Genomic DNA, 25,900 nt, shown 5'->3' on the forward strand with positions numbered 1-25,900 from the left:
AGCTTGTGCCCAATACTCTGGCGTGGTTAAAATGGGCCGCAGTGTGAACCAAGGTCAGCATAATGTAACGATTCCTTCCCGCACCAATTACACTTTTGAGTTCCCCGCCCTTCACCATTGGCTGAAGAGGCACCACGCCCCGCATTCGTTCTTCATGACTGGGTCAAGCCCAGGGCGTGAATTCACTTCAGGCAGCAGCGAAAAGCGGAAAATTAAAAAAATTAAACTGATGTGGGAAGGAATTTTTATATCAAATTGACCTAGGATTAGTATAATATAATTCCTTGCTGGAAAATTTGTTGACGTAATAGCCAGGCACCATTACTTTCCAACAGATCATCACAGCTGCCATTTTTGCTTCATGTTTTAGGATGTTTAGTCCCATGCTGCCACATGTAAATCAGGGTTTGCATTAATCAGTAGCAAATATCTTCTGAAGCTACGCTGCAGGGCATTACATTGCTGGACCACCAAACATAGCCTCGGCTACAACTTGCAGCAGGCAGTCAACTGTAACGCTCATTCAGAAAGGACACCTGATGCTGTGTATTGGGATATTGCAAACATGTGAAAGGAAGTGCTTGAAGAGATCGAACCAGCTGGCAAGTGAAACATTTGAGTTGTTGAGAGTCTGTGCAAGTTTACACACATTTGGTCAAGCACGGAGGCCATCCGCTTCACTTGGAGACTGGTCTGCCAGTACATTGCAGAGCCTCTTCACGTCATGCCAAAGGATGCAATCACGACGAATATGCACAGTAATTGCTCGACTAGAGGAGGCTGTCACTCTTTCACATCAGAGATGCCCTGGGGCGTGATTGCGAACATGGCTTCGGCTTCGGGCAGGCACGGCGAGTCGTAGATCTTGCAGATGCGGGTTTCCCCGCGACCTTTCCGCAGGTACAGCCTTGTGGTGGACGCGTGCGCCATGATGTTACCTCCAATGGGTTTCTTGGGATCAGCTGAAAACATGGCCGCCCCATCCACCTGCACATTGAGGCGGCGCACAGCTATGGTCCATTGCTACTGGAATACCACGGATTGAAATGTTGGCCTGCCTGCACTAGATAGTTGTCCTGGACAAACTACTGGCTAGCTGGCACTTGAATTTCATGCAGGGGCAATGTTTGGTGTTTTGTTTTGCTGTTGAATTGAACAATCCTGTTTGATTGATGACAACAATGAAAAGTGTCGAATAGAATCTCAGCACTGAAAATTATGCATCAAGCGTTTGGGAACAACCTAATCAAAATGGCTTACACTACCAGACATATCCATTCATTTCTTCCTGAGCAGCATGTCTGTAAGATCATTTGATGCTCAGCCAAAACCACTGAGGGCAGAGACACAATTTGAGAAAGTGTGCCTGGCCTCCACTTGCTTTTACAATTCTGCGGTACTTTTTGGTTTGGTTTATGAGGTTTAATGTCCCAAAGCAAATCAGGCTATGAGGGATGCTGTTGTGGAGGGCTTCAGAAAATTTCGACCGCCTGGGGTTCTTTAATGTACACTGACGTCAAACAGTACACGAGCCTCCAGCATTTCGCCTCCATCGAAATGCGACCGCGGCGGCCGGGATCGAGCCCATGTCTTTCGGGTCAGCTGCCGAGCACGATAACCACTGAGCCACCGCAATGGCTACTTCTTGCTCTGTCTATTTATTTTCAGGATCATTGTTGCTACAGTACACCTAGCATTTTAGAGTACATTCAGCTCTTTATGATTCAAACACACAGGGGACCAAAATTTGTTTCTCACACTGCCACTCGAATCAAATGTGCGAAAATCATGACGTCGAGAAAAATATGGCTTCCATGACAGCTGAATGGGAAGTGGTCAGTTGTGTGGCCTGGCCTTGGAGACCCATAATCAATAAAGTGATTGCTGCTGCTGTAGTTTGTTTGTGAAAACTGCCGCGGGCAGTGATTTCAATTTTTTTTATCCTTTTCTACATTAGAAAGCTTACATTTTTCACTGAAAGCAGCCTCTCTGTGATTAGAAAAGACTAAATTTTCAATACAGGCCAGCATGAATGAGTTCTCATGTCCCTTTAAGGCTGTGATGGGAACACTAACGGAAATATGGCACTGAGTTCAATAAATGTCTTGACACCTTGGGTTGCACAAAAACAAGAAGCTCGACACTTGCCCACCTCACCACCTTACTTGACGGCCCTTCCTCATCCCCAAGACATATGCACAGTTGGAAACACTGCCCTACCACTGGCTCGTTCGACCACTGACAGCTTCGATTTACGAGTGCTTACCTGGGCCACGACCTGGTTGGTGATCACTACCGCAACGCCAAATTCGTCGGCTAACCGCAGCAGCATGCGCAGAAAGCGTGCCAGGTGCATCTGCCGGGCACTCAGCTCCCCCCGGCCGGAGTAGTCTGTGCGGTACAGTGCCGTTGCCGAGTCGACGATGAGCAGTGCGTACCGAGTCTCTGCCATCATGGCTGAGGCCTGCATTCGCATCGACAGGCATCAAGCCCTATGAGCTAAACACACCATTGATGCTGCCCACTGGATAATTACAGTGACATCAGCACTGCTCTGCTGCCCAGAGTTTCTCCTCTTAAGAAAACAGAGAAAATTACTCTTCAAAATGAATTCGCAAAATCGCGAACAACTTCCGACAAATGTGGTAAAAAGTTATTCGGTTTATTCTGCTCCAGCTAGGCAAGAGTGAAGACTAAATATCAGGTCCTCACTAGCTGTCCTCAACCATCTACCTGGCAGTTACACACAAGGAGACCTAAGTGCTACCATAAGCATCTGCTAACGTCTCTTAGTTTTGTACTAAGGAAATAATTACTCATAGGCATCCACCCAAGCGCAGCCCTACAGCTACAAACAAAAGCTATACTGCTTCTACTGAAACTTCCTAGTTAAAGAAAACTTCATCCCGGTCTGGGGTTCAAACCCAGGAACACTGCTTTAATGGAGCACTCGCTCTACCGACCGAGCTAGCCGGGATGGCTAGCATATGGTAGGGCGAGAGCGAATTGATCAACAACTCAAAGTGGGAACAGTGTTGGTCAAATGGCTGAATTTTCTTTCAAGAAAATTGGGACGCAATTAGGACGAATTTTTCTTTAACTACGAAGTTTCTATGGAAGCTATATAGCTTTCCTTTGTAATCATAGGGCTGCACATCAATAGATGCCAATGCGGAATTACTCGCTTATTACAAATCTACTCCACCTTGGGGTCTCTTAGTTTTTTTCAGACACTGCTACTGACAATCATCCAGTTGGTGGAGGGGGAGGGGAGTCGACCTTCTTGGGAAGCAAACTGCCCTTGTTAAAGGCCACTAAAAAACTTCACAGTGAATGAGTGAGCATCATCCAATAAAGTAAATGGCTCCTGCTGAACGTTACCGAAACTTTTCTGTCACCACCACGAAAAGTGAAGGTCACGCCACTTATATTTCGCTAATACAGACTCCTCTGGGTGGAGTCCCTTCCACCGACCTGAATGAGCAACTGTGTTTGGTGGTCAGAGTTGTAGGCCCGCGCATACGCCACATTGTCCAGCACATCCTGGCCTGACAGGCCGTACTTCTCAGCAACAGCCAAGAGCCGCTCAGGCCGGAAGGTGCCCTCGGTGTCGATGTAGAGACACTTTCCCTCGCCACCACTGTGCTCAATGGGCAGCTGGCAGGTGACAGCTAACATATGGCACAGCTGAGTCTTGCCAGTCCGGAACTCGCCAAACATCTCCGTGATAGAGCCTGTCTCGATGCCACCACCCAGCAGCTTGTCGAGCTCCTTGGAGCCCGTGGTGATCTGAACAATGTCCGAGCGCTTCTGGTGGATCTCGGTGGCCGTGGTGAATCCCAGCGGAACTAGCTTGGCTGCCTCGGTCAGAAGCTTGTCGGCCTTGGCCTCGCTGATGCCTTTGATGACCAGCAGCTGCTTCTTGGGGGCGTATGCCACAGCCTCGACCGTGTGGAAGCCAGCTTCTTCGAGCTTGCGGATGTCTGCTGCCCCAATGCCATTGCCCTGCAGATAGCCCCACCAGTTTAGTCGCCACATCATCGTCATGCACAGTCATATCCCATAATGATCCCAGTCGACAGAGTTCCGCAACACTGTCGCACAGCAAACGTAGCACCATTTCTAATTAGCGTTGCTAATCCAGGCTGCTGCTTTTCAAGCAATACAAACTAGACCACTTTCCAGGCAGTAGTGATGTGCATGTGGAATATCAAAATATTTTAATTTGCACACATCACCAAGCCTAGAGATACTTCTCACAACTTATACTGAGAGATCATAAATGTGAACACGTTCCCCTAAGTCATTAGTTGACAAATGCTACTCTCAGCAAATGGTAATAAACATTTCCATGTGGTTATGAGATTTTGTAGCATACACTACTTTGAAAGTGACCACTTTGCATCATGACAGTCATATCGAGTGGAATGAAGCATTTCTTAACGGAAGTAATAAAATTAAACTCCACAAGTAATGGTCGGCACAAAGCGTTTGCTAACATGCATAACAGCTGTTTTAGATGGCAAAAAATTCAGGAGATTCAGTCCGACGCCGCTTGTGATCAAACAGACTTCCTAAGACTTTTGTGAACACAACTCCGAGTTTTAGGGTGCGCAGTCGTGCAACAACACGCAACTATTGGCCTTACCTCCAACTTCTGGATTTTCACTGGCCCGAAGTTCTCAGCATCCTCGAACTCAACAGCGTCTCTCTCCTCGACGTCCGTCATGCTCGTGCAAAGTCTTGTGTCTCAATTGCACGACCCACGGGACGCGCACGTCAGTAGAATCGAGCACTTAAAGCTGAAACATGAACAAAATAGATCATTGTACTCACTCATTGTACTCACTTGCCCAACACAGTCAACAAGTTTTCGCTACCGGAAATTTTAATTGGAGCTTTCCGATCAAAGCCGACACTGTAATGTTTGACTAGGACTAAAAGATACTCTGCCATCCTGGGCTACATGCAATTAAATCGCAGTTTTACTGCACACCATTAGATACAAGAGTTACTTAAGCGAAAATGTTCGATGTGTGTCGGTGCCTGAGTGTGCCGTCTGGTATCAGCCGCCAACTCCCTGATAGCAACTTCAACATTTTTGCGCAATAAGTTACCTTCGTTTCAGCCTCCTCTTCTGTTCAGAACATACTCAAGAAAAAAACACGTAAGTTGAAGAGGCACTACTGCATATCGCCGTCAGCACACAAACAAGTCACGACGCGTACAACACGAGCGCGAAGATCCCGCCATCCAAGCTGGCGCGAAAGTTGGCAGTTCATTTAGTGCGGCTAGCGTGCTACGTGCACAGCAAACTTGAAAAACCGCAGCATCGCTGCTGACGCTTCGCACACCGCTGTAGCTGTCCTGCAGGATTTCACTATAGTTTTGAGCGCTGATATAACTTTGTAAAAAACATAATTATTATATCAAAATATATAATAGACAGTGATAATAATTGTTTTTTTGGGGAAAGGAAATGGCGCAGTATCTGTCTCATATATCGTTGGACACCTGTGAACCGCAACTTTTGTTTTGGGGCAGGAAAAAAACAAAACTGCTTGAAGCCAGTCGCCCTGCTGATCTGCGGCCGAAAGTAGCCAAAACAAATGTCAAGCAGGGCGGATTGTGTGAAGTGCTGAAACGTGTGCTCGGAACAAGGAGGTTATATAATACTGCTCTGAAATGTGCTGAAAGCACGTTGGGGTGTTGTGTAGGGCCACATGCTTGCCACATGCTTCGCAGGATAGCTAACTGTTGCCCCCGTAGCCAAATCGGACGAAATGAGCTCGCTCGAACGAGACGAGATTCGCCAAGGTCGCTTGCTGAAGAGCACCTGCAAGGCTCTACGCAAATCGACTTCGGACGTCGAGAAGCTGGCGGCGCTCCTCGTCTTGACCAAAGCGGTGGACGCCGCGTCTCTGCAACTCGACGACAAGCGGAAACTGCTGGACGCCATCAGCGTGCCATTCGTCGTGAGACTGCTGCAGGCGGAAGAGGACGCGTTCCGCGCCTTGGGCGCGGACATCGTGTGCGCGTTCGCCGTTGACGCCGACCTGTGCGAGCCACTGCGACCGGCGCTGGACGCACTGGTGGCCGCCCTGGGCGACCTGGGAACCGCGACGGGTGTCGACTGCGCGTCGCGGCTCGCCGTGCATGAACCGGGATGCCGGGCGCTGGTCCAGAGCGGGCTGTTGTCGGCACTGGTGGAACTGACTCCACCCGAGCTGGGCGCCCTGCTGACGAGCCTCGCCATGAACTTGCCTGACGGCGACGAACTGATCTCAGCCGTGCGTGCCTGCACGGCACGGGCCGCGGCAGGCAGGCTCAACGCGGATGCCAAGCGCGGTCTCTTCGCGCTTCTGGCGTCGATGGCCGAGCGTCGCGGGCTGGGGTCGCTGGACACCGCAGCGACGGCGCTGGCTGCCGTCGAGCTGGAGATGCAGCTGTACGGGGCTCAGGGGGGCACGCCGCCTGACGCCGTGCTGGTGGCCCACAGTTGCGTGCTGCTAGAAGCGGCCGTGGACGAAGCCGTGACCGGTGGCAAGCTTCCGGCCTCGGCGGCCCGCGTGCCAGGCGTGCTAATCGCTTTCTTGGACGAGGTATACTCCCCTGATGGTTAGGAAAATCACCTTAGAGACGCAGTTGAAAGTCAGCGCAACAACTCGAGGGCACAAAGGATACGGACACGCTGGACAATTGTTGACTATAAACATCACACTTAGAGAAATATACTATGTATACACACAAGGTTAAAACAAAGTTCGGAGAGGAATGTTCTGAGAATGACTGGGGATATCAGCCTTGTTACAAAATTGATATTTAAAAAGAAAAACTTAGCAGTCACCGACCACAAAGGGAATGTAAGTGTTTGAAGTTGTTGGAACATGAACTACATTCCAGACAGCTACTTGAGACAGCAGAAAAGTCACTCACAAATATACTCTGCTTTTCATGACCATCATAGTCTTACTTCTTTTGCCTTAGTTATGTGAGGTTCATTTTAATATGTTCACACACCAACTGGCGTGCAGCAATCAAGTGAGCTACCGAGGATGGATGGAAAACTTTATTAAGCAAGCGAGTTTGGAAACATGGCGTGTGCAAAGACCATACTGGCAACCTCTGCATGTCATTTTCTTGTTTACCACCACCTTAACAACAGCTTAAGGAATCATGATTTCCCATTTTAGAAGTATAAGCTCTGCTGAGGGCTCCGATATAAATTCTGGTTAGGCGTCTGTGGCCTCAAGGGCTGTTTGCATCATGTAGTTCAGTGGTGAGTGCACAGTGGCCCTCTAATCCCACATCATCAAGATCCGCTTGGCCGGCTTGTATTTTTTCAACTGGAGTAATGTGCATGTCTATTTGAATTAACATGGCCTCTTGATACAAGGCAAGTGCCCAAAGCACTTTAAAATGCATGCAAAGCATTTGCGTAGGTGCCTTCGTCAGACAGTCAGGAATCCCAGCTGGGATGGTGACTCCTACCAAAAGAGGAATTTTAACAGTAGAACTTCAGTGAAGTGAAATACTATTGCCACTCATAGGCATAGTACTGGGTGGCAGGATTCTATGCAGTGCGTATTGGTTTGACGGTCCAGCTATGCCACCATGCTCATTGCTTCTAGAAATTCTGTGCCTAACACAACAGCAGACTAGTCTTAGGCTAATTATTTGCTATGTGCAATAAGTTAAAGGCGAACACAAAGTTTTGAAGTCCCGTTTCTTTTTTCCTTTCTGACGACAGTGCTCAAGGTTTTGGAAGGAACTGAACTGGACAAGAGATGCCCCAATGTACTTCAGATAATTTATCACATCACTATTTAACACCAAGTGTTTAACCTTTATGTGCTAGAATGTTCTGACGGACTGCCACGGATCACATGTGCTCACAGACCGGCGGCACATTCTTCGCTGCCGGTTATCTGGTGCAAACCACGGAGCTGGCACAAGTCGTGTATGCTAGCAGCAGACAATCGAGCAACAAATTCATCATTGTCCTGCCTACTACGGTGGCTTTGCCGTTCGGCTGCTGATCCCCAGGTTGCGTGTTCAATCCCGACTGCAGCAGCTGTATTTTGATAGAGGTGAAATGCAGACGCCCATGTGCTGTGAGATGACCCCAGGTGGTCAGAATAATTCTGGTGCCCTTCACTAAGGCATCCCTCATAACTTATATATCGTTTCGGAACATTAAACCCTACAATTTACGATTTCGCTTCATTGTGCTGTGAGTGCTCATGGCTTGTGGTGGTTTTGTGTGCCCTTTTCTGATGATCTTCATAGAAGCAGAGACCAGCTGCTTGAAAACCTTGTGACATCATGGTGTACCTGGCGCGCTTTAAAATATCAAAGACTGGATATGATAAGTTATTGTTTAGTTAATTATTTGTTTTTTGACGAAGCAAGCAAGGCTGCCCGACATGATCACTATGTGGGCACCTACTGATGAAAGGAACCATAAGCAGAAAACACGGAAGTGCTAAATTTTTGTTCCACTGATTCCTTCATGCTGGACTAGGTTGGTCCTTCGCACCTTTGATGAAGTTCTTTTACTCTTTCTCTAGGCGTTTCAGTCTCCATGTGAAGGCCATGGCCAAGCCATAATGTTGCCACTCTGTCGCCTGCTGTGTCGCTGGTTGGCGGACGACTCAACATCCATGCGGCCAGAAGTTGCCAAAGTCCTGGGTCCTCTCCTAGAGCTGGCCAGCTCTGAGGAGGCCATCTTGCCTCTGGCAATTCCAGCACTGTGTCACCTCACCGCTGACGATACTCTGCGGCCCATCGTGCTAAAGTCACCGGTTTTGGACAAGCTTCACCTGTACCTGACCCAATGGACTGCGCCATTTCAGCAGCTGGAAACGTGCTTTGGCATCTTCCTCAACCTGGCTGTGCTCGATGCCAAAGCTTTGGACTCGTTTCCCCACTTGTTGGAACTGTGTGTTCAGAAGGCAGTGGTTGAGGCCGACTGCCCCACACTGTTGAAAGCAAATGTATCACTTCTAGGACTGTTTCTTCTCAGGTCAAGATTGCGTCGTTCACAAGTCGTAAGCGACACTCCAAATCTGCGAACTTTTGTTGAAACTTGTTTTTTGCTGTTTGGATCATCACCAACTTTATCCGAAGCTGATGTCGACGAATGGAATGAGCTTAGATCTCTTGGTAGGCAACTGCTTGCAGATGTTTTGCCTGCCCTGGAGCTGTGAGCGAAGGGTGTTGATGCTAGCGGGATATAAAGGCTTGTCCAAGTTCTTTCCTCAGCCCTAACGTTTTGCAAAAAGCCTGTTTGTTTGAACTTGCACTGTGCCTTACGTCAGTCTCAGCATTTGAAGATAGTGCATGTGGAACATGCACCGTTATCAAGGGTATCAACATTTGTAAGCACTGGCATGCAGCAAAAAACAAAGGTCATTGACTGGTTCATGGTGAAAAAAGGTAGCAAATAGCACTACGAGCACGGAACAGTAGAAGAGTGTGACAGACTGGGCTGAGTTGTCACCAGTCACCGTCATGTGTTGTCCAATGTTGAAAACATCGTTTCCTGCTTTTTCTTGAAGAATGGCATGTTTCCTGCATTACATACATCATGCATGGTTATGGACAAATAAAGCAAGCCTTCTCCTTTTTGACAAAGCAGCCCATAGCAACAATAGTGTGCATGTTTTGCTGGACACACAAAAATACACTGAGCTTGTGAAGACATGTTGAACAGACGTCTGTTGAGTTCACATTGCGGCTTGAAATTTCTTGTATGGTGTAAAAGCAGCAGCCTGTACTGTCCTCTTGAAATTTGTTTTTAGACCTCGAGAGGGGTTTATTTGGCCTTCACCATGCTATGTCGGCCTGCACCGGGACTAGCTACAGGTACTTCAAGGACTGGTTCGAGAATGCCTGTCAGTGCTTCACCTCACAAAGTTGCTTGTGTTCGAGAAGCCTTTAACTTTTCGTTAAATGACAAGGAAAGAGCTGTATCTAGAAGTTACGAGCAATCAAACATATTGCAAGTGCTTGAGGGGCTTGTAGGGTGGGCGCGTTGCTCGGCGTTGATTACGAGGAATTGCAGGCATGGGAACACGAGATAATCATAGTGTCCCCTCATACATAAACACACGCAACAAAAAAAAAAAAAAACACCGGCTTGGCCATAGGGCTTGGGCAGGACATGTAATGCGAAGGAAGAAAGCCGATGGTTGACTGGATTCCAGGAGATCACATGCGTAGTAGGGGGCTACAAAGGCGGGCGCATGAGATTAAGAAGTTTGCGGGAATAAGGAGACCGCTGCTGGCGCATAGCAGGGTTTAATGGAGTGCTATGGGCGAATTAGCAGAATTAGCTCTGCAGTGGGCGTAGTCGGGCTGGTGATGATGATAAAAAGTAGGTGACAATAATGTCTAGTCGGTCTAGTCGTCTATCTTTAAAAAAAAAGGGAGGGGGAGGAAATAGCCCAACAAACATGGAAAAAAATTGAAGAGTGTGACTGACTGGGCTGCGTTAGTGTTCTATTAGAAGCTGCGTGATCGCCGGTCACCTTCATGTGTTGTCCAACGTTGAAAGCACATTTAGCTGCCTTTTTTTTTTTTTGCCAAGGTAGGTTTAATATATTATATATAATTAAACATTGTAAATGTATAAATGTGTTTTAATAATATTTGAAGCAAATTATTTCAAAATTAAACAGCTAATCTGATCATCATCATCAATAGCATTTTTTTTTTAACAGAGTAGTGAGAGTTTCACAACTAACTTCGAAAATAAGCTACGCCGCGGTACCTTCTTTTTGCTTGGCGTTTTTGTCCACAGCCAGCGTCCAACAGCCACCCGCAGTTCTACACTGCGCTAATCTATCCATGTGGCTCGCCATGTTTACTACAGTGCATGGCCCGGACGTAGATTACGCCGCGCATTCGGCAGCGATGTTCTGACCGGAGGATCGCGAACAACACGGCGAGCGCAGTTAGCGGACCGCACTGAATGGGGCCCGGCGGACCTGCCCATGGAGCCTGTGCAGCTGTGTGGTGCAGTGCGAAGATGAAGCTCTCGACGACGAGGAAGACGTGAGCCGCAGCCGCCGCTGCCGCCACGCCGGGCATGTGAGGGCAACGCGGTGAACTTCGCCGTCTTCTACCGCAGTGTGAACTCTGGGCGCGTTAAGCGGCTGGAGTTCCGCGGCAATCAGCGTCAAAGCTGGAGTCGGTGCCGGGCGCATATGCCGGCGAGATGGCCACGTCCGAAGGCGGCGGCAAGGACGAACTGAAGACGCAGTTCACGACACGCGAGGGCACCTACAAGGTGCTCAGCTTGTCTGAATACTCGCGACCCAACCGCGTCGGCTACAGCAGTAGCCAGTCCAACAGCCCCGTCAAGGTCTCCTTCGTGTCGTTGGCCGACTCTGCCGGCACCGAGGACCGCATCTGCTTCAACGTGGGTCGCGAGCTCTACGTCTACATGTACCGGGGCGTCAAGAAGGTATACCTATCTCCTGAACCCAGCCCGCAGCTCGAGAGCGTGTGTGCTTCCTGTGTCAGTGTTGTGTTGCAGTAGGGCGCCGAAAACGACGAACCAGCAGGATTATGAGCTCATTTTATTTGTACAGCAACTTACAGCAATGCCATTCATACCCTTGTGTGCACGAAACCTCACGAGTTGGTTTGAGCTTGATGGTGCCAGCGCAAGTTGAATAGGGGTGCAAGGGTGGACACTTGAGACACACACCATTTCTGAGTTCACTTGTTTTTTGTTTGTTTTTTACTTTGCCTCCATCGCATGCATTGATCCGACTTTGATCCTTGGCTTCTCTTCATCAGCAGCTCCGAGCCATAATTATGAGTGAGCTATCTGCATGCAGATGCCATGTGCATACTCAGTGGGTAATAAGTTGCAAGCAGTTCAAGAAGTTCACACTGCTTGTGACCAAGTGTCCACCATTTACTATATGCAATGCATTCCCTTAGCAGAGTGCTGAAAAGAAATTCATTTCTTTGTGCTAATGATTTCCGAGGGATATGTGTGTGCTTTGCCTAGCTCATATAGGGCAAGTGGCCTGCAAAAGCTGGAAGAACTGAACCTCAAAAAACAAGTTAGTCAAAGGAATCTTGAAGCTGTGGGAGTGCTAATGCTGCTGTAGTTTTTGTGCAAGGTAGTGCACTGAATGAATGTTATCTGGAGAGTAAGGCATTGTGGAGAGGCATTACGCTAGGGGGTCTGCAGTGAGGAGGAAAGGGGGCGGAAGGGGTTGAGAGGGAAGAAACCAACGATAAAGGGTGCCCCAGTTTTCAGGGGCATTGCCGTGTGGGCTTGAGCTGTTGTTTCCGCAAAGATAAGCCACCACACATTTTGAAAACGAGCATAGGGAGGCAGAGTCTGATAGCGCAGGTGGGGTGTTGAGGTAGGGAGAGACATAGAGATGAACAGCCCGGGTCCCAAGAAATAGCTGACTGTGACAACGAATCCATGCTAACATAGGTTGCAGGCCACCAAGATGAGAGCGGCGAAGAAAGGAGGTGAGGAGAAGTGTAGATTGATAAGGGACAAGTGCCTGTACTCCATTTCATCCATAGCAGGCAATGCTGCTATAGCTAGCGTTCGTGTTCACGCAGGCTAAGACCGCTTACGAAAATTAGCTCGCCACTGAAACCAAAGTGAACACAAGCCCTTTACTACGGCGTCCCTCATAGCCTCAGTCGGTTTGAGACGTTAAACCCTCATAAACCTAATCAACATGCATATTTTATTTCAACAAATCTCAAGTGCCATGACTGGGAACCTCCTGCACTTTATTGTACCTCCGACCACATTTTCGTCCTGCAACTCATGGAGATTTTGAGAAGTGAAGAATGACATGTGGCAATATGATATGCGGCTGGTGGGGCGAATCGCTCGGACTCCTAAAAGTTGTGCACTCCTAGAGAAAATTGTAGCCAGAGAGCCTGAACACCGAGCGCCACACAGCTTGACTGTAAATCTCAATGTTAGGTTTTCATTTTATACTGCTATTTGTTTTTGTCCAAACACTCACTGAAATTTTGAGAGGAACGAATGATACATGGCGGAGTAATATGGTTTTTCTGGTGCACTACAACCATAGCCTCCGCTGCGTTGCCTGCTATATATGAAATGGAGTATAGAAACCTTGTGTTGTGACTTGTCGTCACAGGTTTAGAGCGTCCCCACCAAACATTTGCAGTAGCGCATCAATTCGTGTTCCTTTATAATAAGGAGCTGCTGAGCGAATGTGTGAGTGTTTCACAACTGTGTAGACAGCTCGGCACTGTACTGACCCCCAGTGAGGCAGACGGAGAGCTGTGTGCTTTGCGGGGTCCAAGCTGGGCTGCAGTATCCTAGATTAGGCAAAATGAGCGCTGAAAAATGTTGTAGTACGTTGGGGTTTGTGCCTTTCGAAAGCCAACTTACGAATGCTGACAAGCATCTTGCTCTGCGAGTGTTAATCTGAAAAATTGTTGGAATACCTGCAGTGGACCTGGTCTCAACGCAGGTGTGTAAAAGAAAGCTGATTAGACAATTGCATTCTTGCAGGCGGCAGACCTCAGCAAGCCCGTGGACAAGCGTGTGTACAAGGGCACGTACCCAACCTGCCACGACTTTCACCCCTCTGCGACACCTGATGGTGGCCTGCTGTTGCTTGTGGGCTTCTCTGCGGGTCAGGTGCAACTCATCGATCCGGTCAAGAAGGAGCTGAGCCGGCTGTACAACGACGAGCGCTTCATTGACAAGACACGAGTGACATGTCTTAAATGGCTGCCCAACTCAAATAGCCTGTTCTTGGTGTCGCATGCAAGCGGCCAGCTGTACGTGTACAAGGAGGACCTACCCTGCGGCTCCACGCCGCCGCACTACCAGCTGTTCAAGCAGGGCGACGGCTTTAGTGTGTTCACCTGCAAGACGAAAAGCACCCGCAACCCTCTCTATCGCTGGGTGGTGGGGGATGGCGCTCTTCACGAGTTTGCTTTCTCACCCTGTGCCCGGTACCTTGCCACGGCCAGCCAGGACGGCTTCCTGCGCGTTTTCTGCTATGACACCATGGACCTGGTAGGGCTTGTGCGGAGCTACTTTGGCGGCCTGCTGTGTGTCTGCTGGAGCCCTGACGGGAAGTACGTGGTGGCCGGTGGTGAGGATGACCTGGTGACCGTGTGGTCCTTTCAGGACAAGCGCGTCGTGGCTCGCGGTCAGGGACACCGCTCATGGGTGCAGGGGGTGGCCTTCGATTCCTGCCTCGACGGAAGCAGCCACGCCTCTGGAGACTGCCCGGCAGACACGTCGTACCGCTTTGGGTCGGTGGGTCAGGACACACAGCTCTGCCTCTGGGATTTGACCGAGGATGTGCTCAAGCAGCCACGCGCACCCCGTGCCTCGTTGCTTCTCACCGGCAACAACAGTCCCAACACTGGTGGTGTGCCACAGGCGTCCCAGCTGCAGCAGCAAGCACGTCAACAGCAGCAGCAACAGCAGCAGACTCGTAGTAGTAACGCAACCACAGTCAATTCGGCCCAGAAGCTGGTGGGAAGCCCCGCATGTCCGCGGCTTGACGAGGTCCCCATGCTCGAGCCGCACATCTGCAAGAAAGTGGCGCCCGAGCGGCTCACGGCGCTAGTCTTCCGAGAAGACTGCCTTGTGACTGCTTGCCAGGAAGGTTATGTGTGCACTTGGGCGAGGCCAGGGAGGGCTTCGACTGTCGTCTGATGATGGTGGTTGCAGAGAGTGCAGTGTCCAATAAATTAGCTGCTTTGGCTTTGTTGCTTCTGGAAGCCACTTCTCCAGTACAGGACTGTTCCGTATTTCTACTAGCATGCACGCTATGGTAGCAGCTGTAGTGTGCACAGCTCAGGCCAGGCCTTGGATGTGCCCACTGAAAATGGAATGAACAGTGCCACTGTGCGTGTCTCGGGTCTATCCCAGCTGTGCTGGCGAGACCCGTCTTAGGCCTTATGTGTAGAGAAGGCACATCTGTTGGGACTGATATCTAATAAATAGTTTTCAGGGTGATGCAAGCAGATGAAACACTTGTGAGTGAAAAGCTTTCATTTTTTTCCGTTTGGTCCATGTGATATCGCAGGATGGCCATGCTGAAGGTTTGTGTGAGGAATGTAAGAAATTCTTAAACCTGTGATGGGGACGTGGTCACAGGCATGGCCATGCCCATAACACGTGGAGGCATTTCTTGCTTCTTTACTTCCTTTGAGTGTTCGCTCAGCAGTAAATAATAAAGTTGAGCTTACCTGTATTGGTTTTTTTTACTCATGAGCTGCTGTGATCATTGAGGTTGCTTTCAGGAGCTTTGTTTCAAATAAAGTAGCTTTCAATAAACATTTACCTAGTAAAAGAACTGCCTTTGCACATGTGTAGATTGTGTGCATTGGAGGAATTTGTTCTTTGTAGCCTCCGTAGAGTATGCAAAGGTCTAACAATGCAGATTTCTAGTGCGACCACAAACTTTTGAACTCAACGGCACACACTTTGGTCCCTTTACTAGATGGCAGTTGGTTTTGGCAGATGTTGGCTCAGGATGCTTGCGATGTTGGTTAAAGATCATTGATCCTGCTGTGGCAGTTGGTGTTGTGCACTTTTTCCTCTTTGCAGCTCAGGTTTTAAACTTTGATAAATGAGCCAGAAACAAGAAGAGCAGGCAAAAAGATTAATTTTATGTTAATAGTCCAAAAAATTGTGTTATCTTGATTTGTAGGTCCTTAGGTCCTTGGCTTCTACGTGATGTCGGCCATATCTAATTGGGGTGTTAGTTCACTCTTAAGATTGCACTGAACTTGCTAACATGTTTAGTCTTTGAAAGTCATCGTGACCTAGAACCGCAAAATAGTGGGTTACAAGTGACAGTAGTAACCAAAAAGGCCAGCTTTCATTTTCTAGAGTTAGCTTAAGCATCGATTCAAAGACTGTACTCTTCACCGCAGTTGACATAGGGAAGCTTCATTTGCGCTCTTGTTTAAAACTTATAATTTCTAACAAATATAATAACCCCTGCCTCAGGTTTCACTTGTTTGCTAGCTTTACAGAACCTGATTTAAAATTTTCATTGATTTTCACACCTATTGAACATGGTTCTTTAAAGGAACAGTCTGCTACTGTTCCATTCAGAATTGTGAATAGTGTGTGGTGTGAAAGTTTTCATGTATTGAAGTGCAGCAATTTCTGCAGTGCTTTTTGCCAGCTCGGTAGTTTCTGGAATTTGGCCACACTTGCTGCATGGTGTGGCATTCCCGCTAATGGCATTTTGCCAGTTGGCATTTTTTGGAAAGCACGCCCCATGCCCGTTGCGGGACATTCAGTATCTGTGCTCCTGGCTCCACCTAGCAGCTCTGCAAGGCATCACACACTTCAGTGCTCAGTCGTTTTTCTCTACCTCCATCCTTTTTTTTTCCTTGTACAGCTTCTTTTACAATGTTCGACAGTCATGCGATTTTCCTAGGGTGGCTAGTCTTGGTTTGAGGTAGAAATGAATTTTAAATTGACTGTCTGTACCTTTTGAATGTGAAATGAATAGTTCTTTTCTGATGGAGTCCCAGACAAGTGCCTTTCTAGCTTGCTGCATTATCTCCACTGACGGTTTGCTGGCTACTAACAAGTCGGTTCCCGAGTGTGTCTGCCCAGTTTCGTAGTTAGGTTTCACACACATATCCACTGCAAAGTTGTGGCATGTTGGTAAGGTTAGTGCTTCAGTTAAGACTTCACTGCATGTCTTGGACACCGGAGAACACCCTAATGCTGTTTGTCAGTTTCGTTCTGCTCTCTTTTTCAGCACCAAGATTATCATCACTGTCCAAGCGCTTACTCATCGACACACTTGCCAGCATTTTAATTGGTTTTGATTTGATCATGGCTAGACACATGAAGCATTGTATGGCAGACAAGGCCACGAAGTGTAAAAGGACAGACCTTGCCTGTCTTTTCTGCAATGGCATTCGCCCATGTCTGCAGTGGCTGGTGCAACAGAAAGACGTCAAACTGTGCAAGTTGCGAGGCATAGTGAAGGGACATACAAACGTGGTCTGACTGACAAGCGTTTGTTGCTGGAGGCGCAATGTATAATGGCACCTTTCTCTTGCTAAAGTGGATTGCTATCCGCATTTTGCTTGAATTTTGTTTCTCTTGGTTTTGTGGAAGTCCTCTTGTGTGTTTCTTTGTCCCGTGTCCCTTTGTACGCTGCACCTTCAGCAATAAAATGCAGTGGTTGCAAATCAGCTCTGTGTTCGTGTCCATTCACTTCATCTTATCTCTTGCACTGCTCTAAGTTGTTCACCTTTATTTTGTTTGCATTGTTTTATTCCACATTACACTGCCCCGCAGTTGACTTCACGAGAAAGTGAGAACAATGCCATCCAGTTATTTCTCAGTAAAAATTACTCCCTGTCTGTGGCTATGTTGACATTTGTCCGGCAGCAAAAGACAGGTTTATCACGAAGGAAATTGAATTTAAAAATCTACCCTCCAGTTGACTCACACTCATGACATCCGTAACAAAAGGGACGAGTTGACCCCGCTCTGAATTGAATGACAATGCAGCGTACCCTCTGGTATCTGCACACATGCATTTCATTTGCAAAATCGGTTGGTAATATGGCAACACCTGTATTTCGTTTATAAAAGCACCGTTCTCAGTCAGTCGTAACTTTTCTAGTAGAACGAGCTACCCTATTGATACCGGCAAACTTCAGTTTGTTCTCAGCATCCCTTTAAAGAAGGCTCTCGTGCACTTCCTGTGCTTTTTAACAACAGCTGTTTACGCTAGCACAGCCTAGCAGCACTGCATTGACACTTAAAACAATACTGCCTTTCTTAGTTCTTTGAGTAGTTGATTAAAATTGAAGGCTTTGTGCTTGGGGAAGCAGTTATTGTCATTGTTATTAGTTTTGGCTTCATAATTGATAGACATATGAAAAGAAGCAGGTTGTAGGAAGTTGAAACTACATAATAAACCATGCAAGCATAGTTTCTTGCATCTTTAGGTTTCTGTAATTCTGCCACATAGGCCCACATGCATCACCCATGTAGGCTTGTTAAGTAGTTGCACTTGTCACACAAGTTTTTATATTTTTCACACTCACTTCTAAACTGGTAGTCTGAGATCTGCCGGCAAACCATGGCGGTGATTGCTTGGTGTTATTGACACGCTTGTTCCTCGGGCAGTCTGCTACATTTCGAAAACCGCTTGGTTCGTTAATCTATGCTTCATGAGTCACATGCAGATGCTCTTGTTTTACGTCAAATGCAACGCTCCCCTGTGCTCACCAAGTGAGCAGTACAGTTGCATGGGCTCTACAGAGGAGCACACTATGTGTGGATTTCTCTCAAAGTACCTAAAACTGGACATTTAATATTAACAGTTCAGGTTATTCGAGGTACTGCTGTCTGCCTGTTGTCATGAGGGATGTCTGAACTACGGGTGGAAGTACAATTTTGATGCTGCTACAGCACTGTCGCATCAGACTTATTTGAAAAATTGTCAGAATGCATTTAAAGAATTTTTTCTGCACGTTTGGCAAAGTCTTTCTGCAAAATGCTGCAAGGTAGTTATAGAAAGCACTTCACCATTTCTTCTCCTATCCAGGCATATTTAGTGAAGTTGGAATATGGCCCACCCAAGAACACCCAGGGTTTGCATTCTGTTGTTTCAGTCGTAAGTCAAGGCAAGCTTAGCAAGGCTTTCTAGATTTACACTGCCTACTCCCGATATCAAGAAGAGACCTTTTCAGCTGTGGATTCTTCATTCAATTAGCTACCGCAACCCCTGGTTAGTGCCAGAGTTCTTTGTGCAATTCTTTTTCGAAGGTCGAAATTTTTCACAGGTGATTTGATAATCTTGGTTGCAACCTTTTATGTCTCAACTGAATTCTTTTGGTGTTGACTGGCATTTACTTACTTTTATAAAGGCATTCCAGTTCATAACTGCTGGCCTCCACAATTTTCTGTAACTAAGTTATGCTAATAAGTATGCGCACTGCCACAGTAGATTTGGTTATGTTTAGCAACAGTTGTCCACAGACATGTCTAGAGCGCTCGAACAGCACACTGGAGAATACACTTGTGTCAAATATGAATGGTCTAGAGCTCAAAAAGAGGCCTGACCATGCGCCACATTCCCATGGATCGTGTTTAACTCCTCATGCCTTTGAAAGCTTTATCGGGTGTGCCAGGTAGTGGTAATTGTCATCAATGGACAAAACAGCACGCTGCTTGAGAGCCCTAGACAAGTGTGTGGACGACTGCACTCCTTATTCTTCATAGCCATGGGTGTATTAATCTGAGCAGAGTTACAGGCTGTGCAAGGTTGTTTAAAGGAATTTTGAAACACCTTCTGAGGAGAGCACATCAGCTCGCTCAATCACTACACTGTATTGTGATGAACACCTGAGCCAAATAATACACTTCTACATGCAGCAGAGAACCCACACAATTGTTGTTGTTGTTGTTGTTGTTGACCTCACACAATGGCACATACCCACAAGGGGGATTGGCCATAACCAGGCGGTGGCTATTTAAATGACCAGTTGCATGTGGCAAGCATGGGATGACCAATTGTGCATGAAAGTTGGTGAGCCCTTTCAGGCGACTTTTTCATCTTCACTCTCTCTTCCGTCGCACCCTGGTGTGTAGCTGGTCAAGAGACGGCGACAAGTCAAGAAGCTCAGCCCTGGGGGGGGGGGGGGTAATTCCCACATGCATTGACTGTGGGGCCGGCAGAGCAGTGCCAACCTTTCAGCGTGCAAAAAGTGACGAGGAGAGGAAAAGGCGCGCAGACACTGAGATTTATATTTTGACTACAGATACTTCAGCTTCTACAAAGCACGTTAAAAAATTCTTACTGGAGGATATTCATGAAGCAACATCTTTTAACTTTCCAAGCATATTGCAAGTTCATTGACAGCCCGTTTTAAGCTGATGATTTCAGACACACAAACAGTGCGGCTAAAACAGATTTTTGAGAACAAATGGAATAGAGGAATAGTGCTATCAAATAAGGAACAGGATGGTACCTTGACGTTGAATATTCTTGTTTTTATGCGTCTCTTGTGCATTACACAGAGAAAAAAGCAAGGAAGACACACAATCGACCATCATGCGTCAACCATCTACCTCAAGCCACCGTGAAAATAAACTCAGTCAGGTAAAGCAGTTGATAAAAACTAACCATGAAGGTTGGCACAATGGCAGTTAATCCTGTCTTGCCTGTGTGTAATGATTAATCCAAGTAACAAATTGTAGTTCATGTTGGCACAGTGGTGTCGTTTGTTGTGCCTTGTCTGTCTGTGCTGTTCGTTCTTTCGTCTCTCAAAACCCCACCCTAGACACTTGCCATAAACTGCAGTCTGCATTTGCCCGAGCAGTCATTGCCTTGCAGGTGTGCCACATGTCATGAATAGGTCTTATAGAGATGGCTTGGCTAAATCATGCTTAGTCCAGCATTATTGGATTTTCCTGCTGACTAGCTTATCGTCATGTTATGCTTGGTCACTGTCCCTTGATGTTCCCCAAGTAGGCCATGGCACCGAGCATTTTTAGTACTTTGCTTTGAATGTCGGGGCATGACAGTGGTGAAAATTTCATATTGTTTGGATGTTCCCATCGATTGTCCTTGCTCATAACATAGTGCATTTAAAGAGATTGAGCCCAAGCTTTGGCATGTGGTGTTGTCAAGTCTGTCTGGTTAGTACAGCCCTAGTTCCTATGCAGCTTCCTAAAGACTAAACAAACCAAGCAAACCTTGTACTTCTGCAACAGGCTTGCTGCTCGTCATTAGCAGCAGCTACATTGCTCCCAGCACCACAGCTTACTTATGGGCCCAGGCGAATGTTAGCTATTTCCATTCTGGTTAAGATATTTATCCATTTCCGGATTCTGTATCTCACTTGGTACCTCCATGTAGTGAAAAGGGAAAGATTTACAGGGAAATCAAGGAAGCAGGCGGGCGGGATCAAGCTCTACCTTCGCAACTTGCTTTGCTAGAGGTGCATGTTGCAGTCAATGTCACATGCATGCTAGCTTCACTTCACTGTTAATGCCCTTAAAAGGCCTCGTTTGAGGGATGCCACTCAACAGCTGGGGTTAATATCAAATAAATTAATTTTTTTTCTGATGTAAGGTGCAATTTGGTCACCTTAGGAAGGCTGATAAGCAGTTTTCAAGACTTTATGGGTGTTTAACGTCCCAAAGTGACTCAGGCTACGAGGAACGCCATAGTGAAGGGCTCTGGAAATTTCGACCACCTGAGATTCTTTAACATGCACTGGCATCGCCTCCAATTTCGCCTCCATCGGAATTTCACCACCACGGCCAGGATCTTACCATAGTCTTTCGAGTCAGCAGCCGAGTGCCATAACAATTTATGACGCTGAATTATTAGCAGCAATCTTCGCCTCACATAAATTAGACACTACCGTTTCCCAAGTCATGGTTATGACGGACTCTGTCTATTTGGTCTTTATTATCCACATCCATTCAGTCTCGGGCATTACGCCTCTTTAAGTTCCCAATCCCACTCCATCTAAATTCGGTATGGTTGCTTTGGGTACGGGGCACATGGGCTTTCACTTAAATGAGGTTGCCGATTCCTTAGCAAGCGTCCCTCTGCGGCCCAATTATTGCTGTCCTGCCAACCTGTAGGTATACAGCTGCAGTGATGTTTCGCAGCTACACAGTACTGCAGTTGTTCTTTCGATTGGTGCTTCTTTGCTTGGTGGAAGGAACAGTAGTGTGCGCTCTGCTATGCAAAACTTCCTTCTAGAAATGCAGAGACTCCTACTTGAGTTTTTTTCTTGGACTGCCCGCTCAGTCAATGTGAACTTGAAACATCACGTGCATTATATTTGAATTTGCACATAAAGCCATTGTCCAATCTTTGATCTAGGTAAGAGGTTCCCCGTCATTGCGTCGTCCTCTTTCAGCCTATACCCTATTCATACTTATCTCCCCTCAACGCTTTTTCCAGCAATTCACCGCCTGTGCCTTGGCTACTCTCCAGTAGCGGGTACGTGCCATTCTTGAAGCCAACCAACCACTGAGCTACCAAGGGAAGTCTTGCCATCAGTGGAGAAACATAAGGTTTGAGCACAAGTCCTGTGGCCACCTCTCATAAGGCACACAGCCAGGATCAGCAATGCATCAGTGATTTGCAAATAAGCAACCTTGCACTCTGCAGGCCACCACAAGGTCGCTTCAGCAGTATACTTGTCCCAGGACAACCCACTACCAGGTATACTAAAAAATGGAAAGCGTAATTAAACTAGGATTACAGATCTATCATAAGAGCTGCAACATATGTGCACACAAGGCCAATTGTAGGATTGCTCAAAAATCCTTAACTTTAGACAGTAGTACCAGAAATATGCATTCACATTCAACTCCCAGCACATCACTACCAATTGTGAACTGCTGTTGCCTTCAGAACGTTTATCTGTGCTGCCTGTCAACTCGTATGGTGCTTTGCAGCTCATATCCCAACTTGGTAATGGCATCAGCATGTGAAGTCGCATGTGAACCTCGCATTCAAAGTGAGCAGAGTAGACAACATATGGCAACAAACACAAAAACATTTTATTCTGAACACTAGAAAAAAAATATTACTTTAACACTCATGCATTTGGAATGAACACTCATGATGGCTGGTGAGCAAAGTATGTACAAGTGGGATGCTTAGGAGGGTACAGAGGCCTTCAATCGACCTCCTCCATGCGCGAGGCGTCTTCGTCGTCCCCTTCCAGCGGGGGCATCTCATCGGCCACCGGCGCCGCCGAGGTGTCTCCAGCACCCGCGACCTCATCGTCGTCGATGCCCAAGCCCAGCTTGATCATCCGGTAGATGCGGTCAGCGTGGAGCTGCGGGTCCTCCAGGGCGAAGCCAGAGCACAGCAGCGCAGTCTCGAACAGCAGCATGACAAGGTCTTTGACCGCCTTGTCATTGCGGTCGGCGTCCGCCTTCTGGCGCAGAGTCTCCATGACTGGGTGGTCCGGGTTCACCTCGAGGTGCTTCTTAGCCGCCATGTAGCCCATGGTGCTGGAGTCACGCAGCGCCTGCGCCTTCATGATCCGCTCCATGTTCGCGGTCCAGCCGTACTGCGAAGTGACAATGCAGCAGGGGGACTTGACTAGTCGGTTGGACACTATCACCTTCTCGACCTTCTTGTCCAGGATGTCCTTCATGACCTTGCACAGGTTCTCAAACTTGGCCTTGTTCTCCTCCTGGCGCTTCTTCTCGGCCTCGTCCTCTGGCAGCTCCAGGCCTTCTTTGGTGACTGAGACCAGGGTCTTGCCGTCGTACTCCTTGAGCTGCTGCACGCAGTATTCGTCGATGGGCTCGATCATGTAGATGACCTCCAGGCCGCGCTCGCGGACCCGCTCGACGAAGGCGGAGTTGGCAACCTGCTCCCTGGACTCTCCAGTGATGAAGTAGATGTGCTTCTGGTTCTCCTTCATGCGCGAGGCGTAGTCCTTGAGAGAGCACGTCTCGTCGCCAGAAGCGGAGGTGTAGTAGCGCAGGAACTCTGCCAGCTTCTTGCGGTTCTGAGAGTCCTCGTGGATGCCCAGCTGAGGAAGGGAGAGAGAAAACCGGTGAGCCGACATTGAAACACAGGGACTACAACGTCTAGAATGCTGCCTGCATGGAACCATTCAGTAGCAACCGGAACCTTAGCCCTCTCCACCTCGAATTTTGATACAAAACATATTCCGATAACGGATCGCGGATAAAGGATGCATTTCAGACTTCCCACCGCTTACTGTGTACTACCAAGTCATGGAGTCCAGCGACTGTAACACACAATACTACATACGACAGCTGCTCAGACGCAACAAAATTCTGTAGCAGATTGTAAGGTGCTGCCTACAAACGGCTGCAATCAATTAAGGAACGCCGGATACAAACGCGGCGATATGTAGGGCACGTACGATAGAATCACGCCAATTGGGCATACAGAGAGAGGCCCTGACGGATCCGAGATTTGCCCCAGCACGATTTTCTTCCCTTGTGCACCACCACGGACATCACAGCGCCGACACCGAAGCCTCACGAGAAGGCCCAGTGCCGACGCTTGTGCGTGGCGCGTTTTGTGCAGGAAGATAAGACATGCATGGAATAGAAAACGGAAAGGCCAGGAGAGAAAAACCTACCTTAATGTTCTTGCTGAACTGCTCGTAGAACTTCTTGTACATTTCGCGGTCCTCGGCGATGCTGTCGAAGAGCTCGAGGCACTTCTTGACCAGGTTCTTGCGGATCACCTTGAGGATCTTGTTCTGCTGGAGCATCTCACGGGAGATGTTGAGGGGAAGGTCCTCGGAGTCGACGACGCCCTTGATGAAGTTGAGGTACTCCGGAATGAGGTCCTCGCAGTTGTCCATAATGAACACCCGGCGCACGTAGAGCTTGATGTTATTCTTCTGCTTCCGGTTCTCGAAGAGGTCGAACGGGGCACGCTTGGGCACGAAGAGCAGGGCGCGGAACTCCAGCTGGCCCTCGACCGAGAAGTGCTTGACGGCCAGGTGGTCCTCCCAGTCGTTGGTCAGGGACTTGTAGAACTCGCCGTACTCCTCCTGAGAGATGTCGTCCGGGTTGCGCATCCAGATTGGCTTGGTCTTGTTCAGCTCCTCATCCTCCGAGTACTTCTCCTTAATCTTCTTTTTCTTCTTCTTGTCCTTGTTCTCGGACTCTTCGTCATCCTCGACGTCCTCAATCTTGGGCTTGCCCTCCTCGTCGGGCTTCTCGTCCTCGGCCTTCTCTTCCTTCTCCTCCTCCTCGTCATCAGACACTTCCTTCTCACGCTCCTTCTGAACGAGCAGGCGGATGGGGTAGCCGATGAACTGGGAGTGCTTCTTCACCACATCCTTGATGCGGCGTTCCTCGAGGTACTCGGTCTGGTCCTCCTTGAGGTGCAGCACGATCTTGGTGCCGCGTCCCAGGGGCTCGGTGTTGTCGGTGCGGATGGTGAAGGATCCGCCGGCCGAGGACTCCCACGTGTACTGCTCGTCATCGTTGTGCTTGGACGTGACTGTGACCTTGTCGGCCACCAGGTAGGCCGAGTAGAAACCCACACCGAACTGGCCGATCATGCTGATGTCGGCGCCTGCCTGCAGCGCCTCCATGAAGGCCTTCGTGCCAGACTTCGCGATGGTACCCAGGTTGTTGATCAAATCCGCCTTAGTCATGCCGATACCGGTGTCGATGATGGTCAGGGTGCGGTCATCCCGGTTCGGAATGATCTTGATGAAGAGCTCCTTCTGAGCATCCAGCTTGCTCGGGTCTGTGAGAGACTCATAGCGAATCTTGTCCAGGGCATCGGAAGAGTTGGAGATCAGCTCCCGGAGGAAAATCTCTTTGTTGGAGTAGAATGTGTTGATGATCAAGCTCATCAACTGGGCGATCTCCGCCTGAAAGGCGAAGGTCTCCACTTCTCCGCATTCCTCCATTCTCGATTCCTCAGGCATCTGCAAAATCGACAAAAGGCGAACGCAAGCCGGTTAGGGCTGGCGAAAAACCGCACAAAATGCCTCAAAACACGAGAGTGCAATGAAAATCACCTACACATGGAAATGAGAACACTCGGATAAGAATACTAAAACGAGGAGCCGAAATACTTACATTTGATGTGGCACTTGCTACCCTCGCAGCTCACGGGAACAAGCAATACAGTACCTCGCCACGCGGTGGACGCCGGCTTTTAAAGACGCCGCAGAAAGTTCTCGGCCGCTCTCTTTATGTATATCGCTCCGCACTTCCGGTGCAAATCCTCACATTTCGGTTTTAAAATTTTATAAAACAATTTGGCGTATTTTTTACTATTTATTTACGCAATTTATTTTGAAGTTAATAATATTTTGGAGCTTTGACGTTGAATCAATCAATTATTGAGCTTTATGTCAGGGACTCTTTACAGGAACC

At 48.1% G+C, this 25,900-nt stretch overlaps 4 protein-coding genes across 4 annotated transcripts; 2 read left to right on the forward strand and 2 right to left on the reverse strand.

Moving 5' to 3' along the window:
- Positions 1 to 522: 522 nt before the first annotated feature.
- On the reverse strand, positions 523 to 5,278 carry spn-A (RAD51 recombinase homolog spn-A). Its single transcript, XM_077638053.1, has 5 exons — positions 5,118 to 5,278; positions 4,649 to 4,802; positions 3,475 to 4,005; positions 2,267 to 2,464; positions 523 to 987 (listed from the first exon to the last, which is right to left on the reverse strand). Exons 2-5 carry the CDS (start codon positions 4,727 to 4,729, stop codon positions 784 to 786), a joined length of 1,014 nt encoding a protein of 337 aa, XP_077494179.1. The 5' UTR covers positions 4,730 to 4,802; positions 5,118 to 5,278; the 3' UTR covers positions 523 to 783.
- Positions 5,279 to 5,598: 320 nt separating this feature from the next.
- Positions 5,599 to 9,636, forward strand: Neurochondrin (neurochondrin). Its single transcript, XM_077638052.1, has 2 exons — positions 5,599 to 6,602; positions 8,571 to 9,636. Exons 1-2 carry the CDS (start codon positions 5,784 to 5,786, stop codon positions 9,207 to 9,209), a joined length of 1,458 nt encoding a protein of 485 aa, XP_077494178.1. The 5' UTR covers positions 5,599 to 5,783; the 3' UTR covers positions 9,210 to 9,636.
- A 1,103-nt stretch (positions 9,637 to 10,739) lies between these two features.
- Positions 10,740 to 17,214, forward strand: LOC144104841 (WD repeat-containing protein 20). Its single transcript, XM_077638054.1, has 2 exons — positions 10,740 to 11,470; positions 13,538 to 17,214. Exons 1-2 carry the CDS (start codon positions 11,222 to 11,224, stop codon positions 14,699 to 14,701), a joined length of 1,413 nt encoding a protein of 470 aa, XP_077494180.1. The 5' UTR covers positions 10,740 to 11,221; the 3' UTR covers positions 14,702 to 17,214.
- A 5,328-nt stretch (positions 17,215 to 22,542) lies between these two features.
- On the reverse strand, positions 22,543 to 25,716 carry Hsp83 (Heat shock protein 83). The gene is made up of 3 exons (XM_077638055.1): positions 25,601 to 25,716; positions 24,136 to 25,446; positions 22,543 to 23,553 (listed from the first exon to the last, which is right to left on the reverse strand). Exons 2-3 carry the CDS (start codon positions 25,444 to 25,446, stop codon positions 22,684 to 22,686), a joined length of 2,181 nt encoding a protein of 726 aa, XP_077494181.1. The 5' UTR covers positions 25,601 to 25,716; the 3' UTR covers positions 22,543 to 22,683.
- Between the last annotated feature and the right edge of the window lie 184 nt (positions 25,717 to 25,900).

This window comes from Amblyomma americanum, chromosome 9 (assembly GCF_052857255.1).
Source record: "Amblyomma americanum isolate KBUSLIRL-KWMA chromosome 9, ASM5285725v1, whole genome shotgun sequence".
Lineage (NCBI taxonomy): Eukaryota > Metazoa > Arthropoda > Arachnida > Ixodida > Ixodidae > Amblyomma > Amblyomma americanum.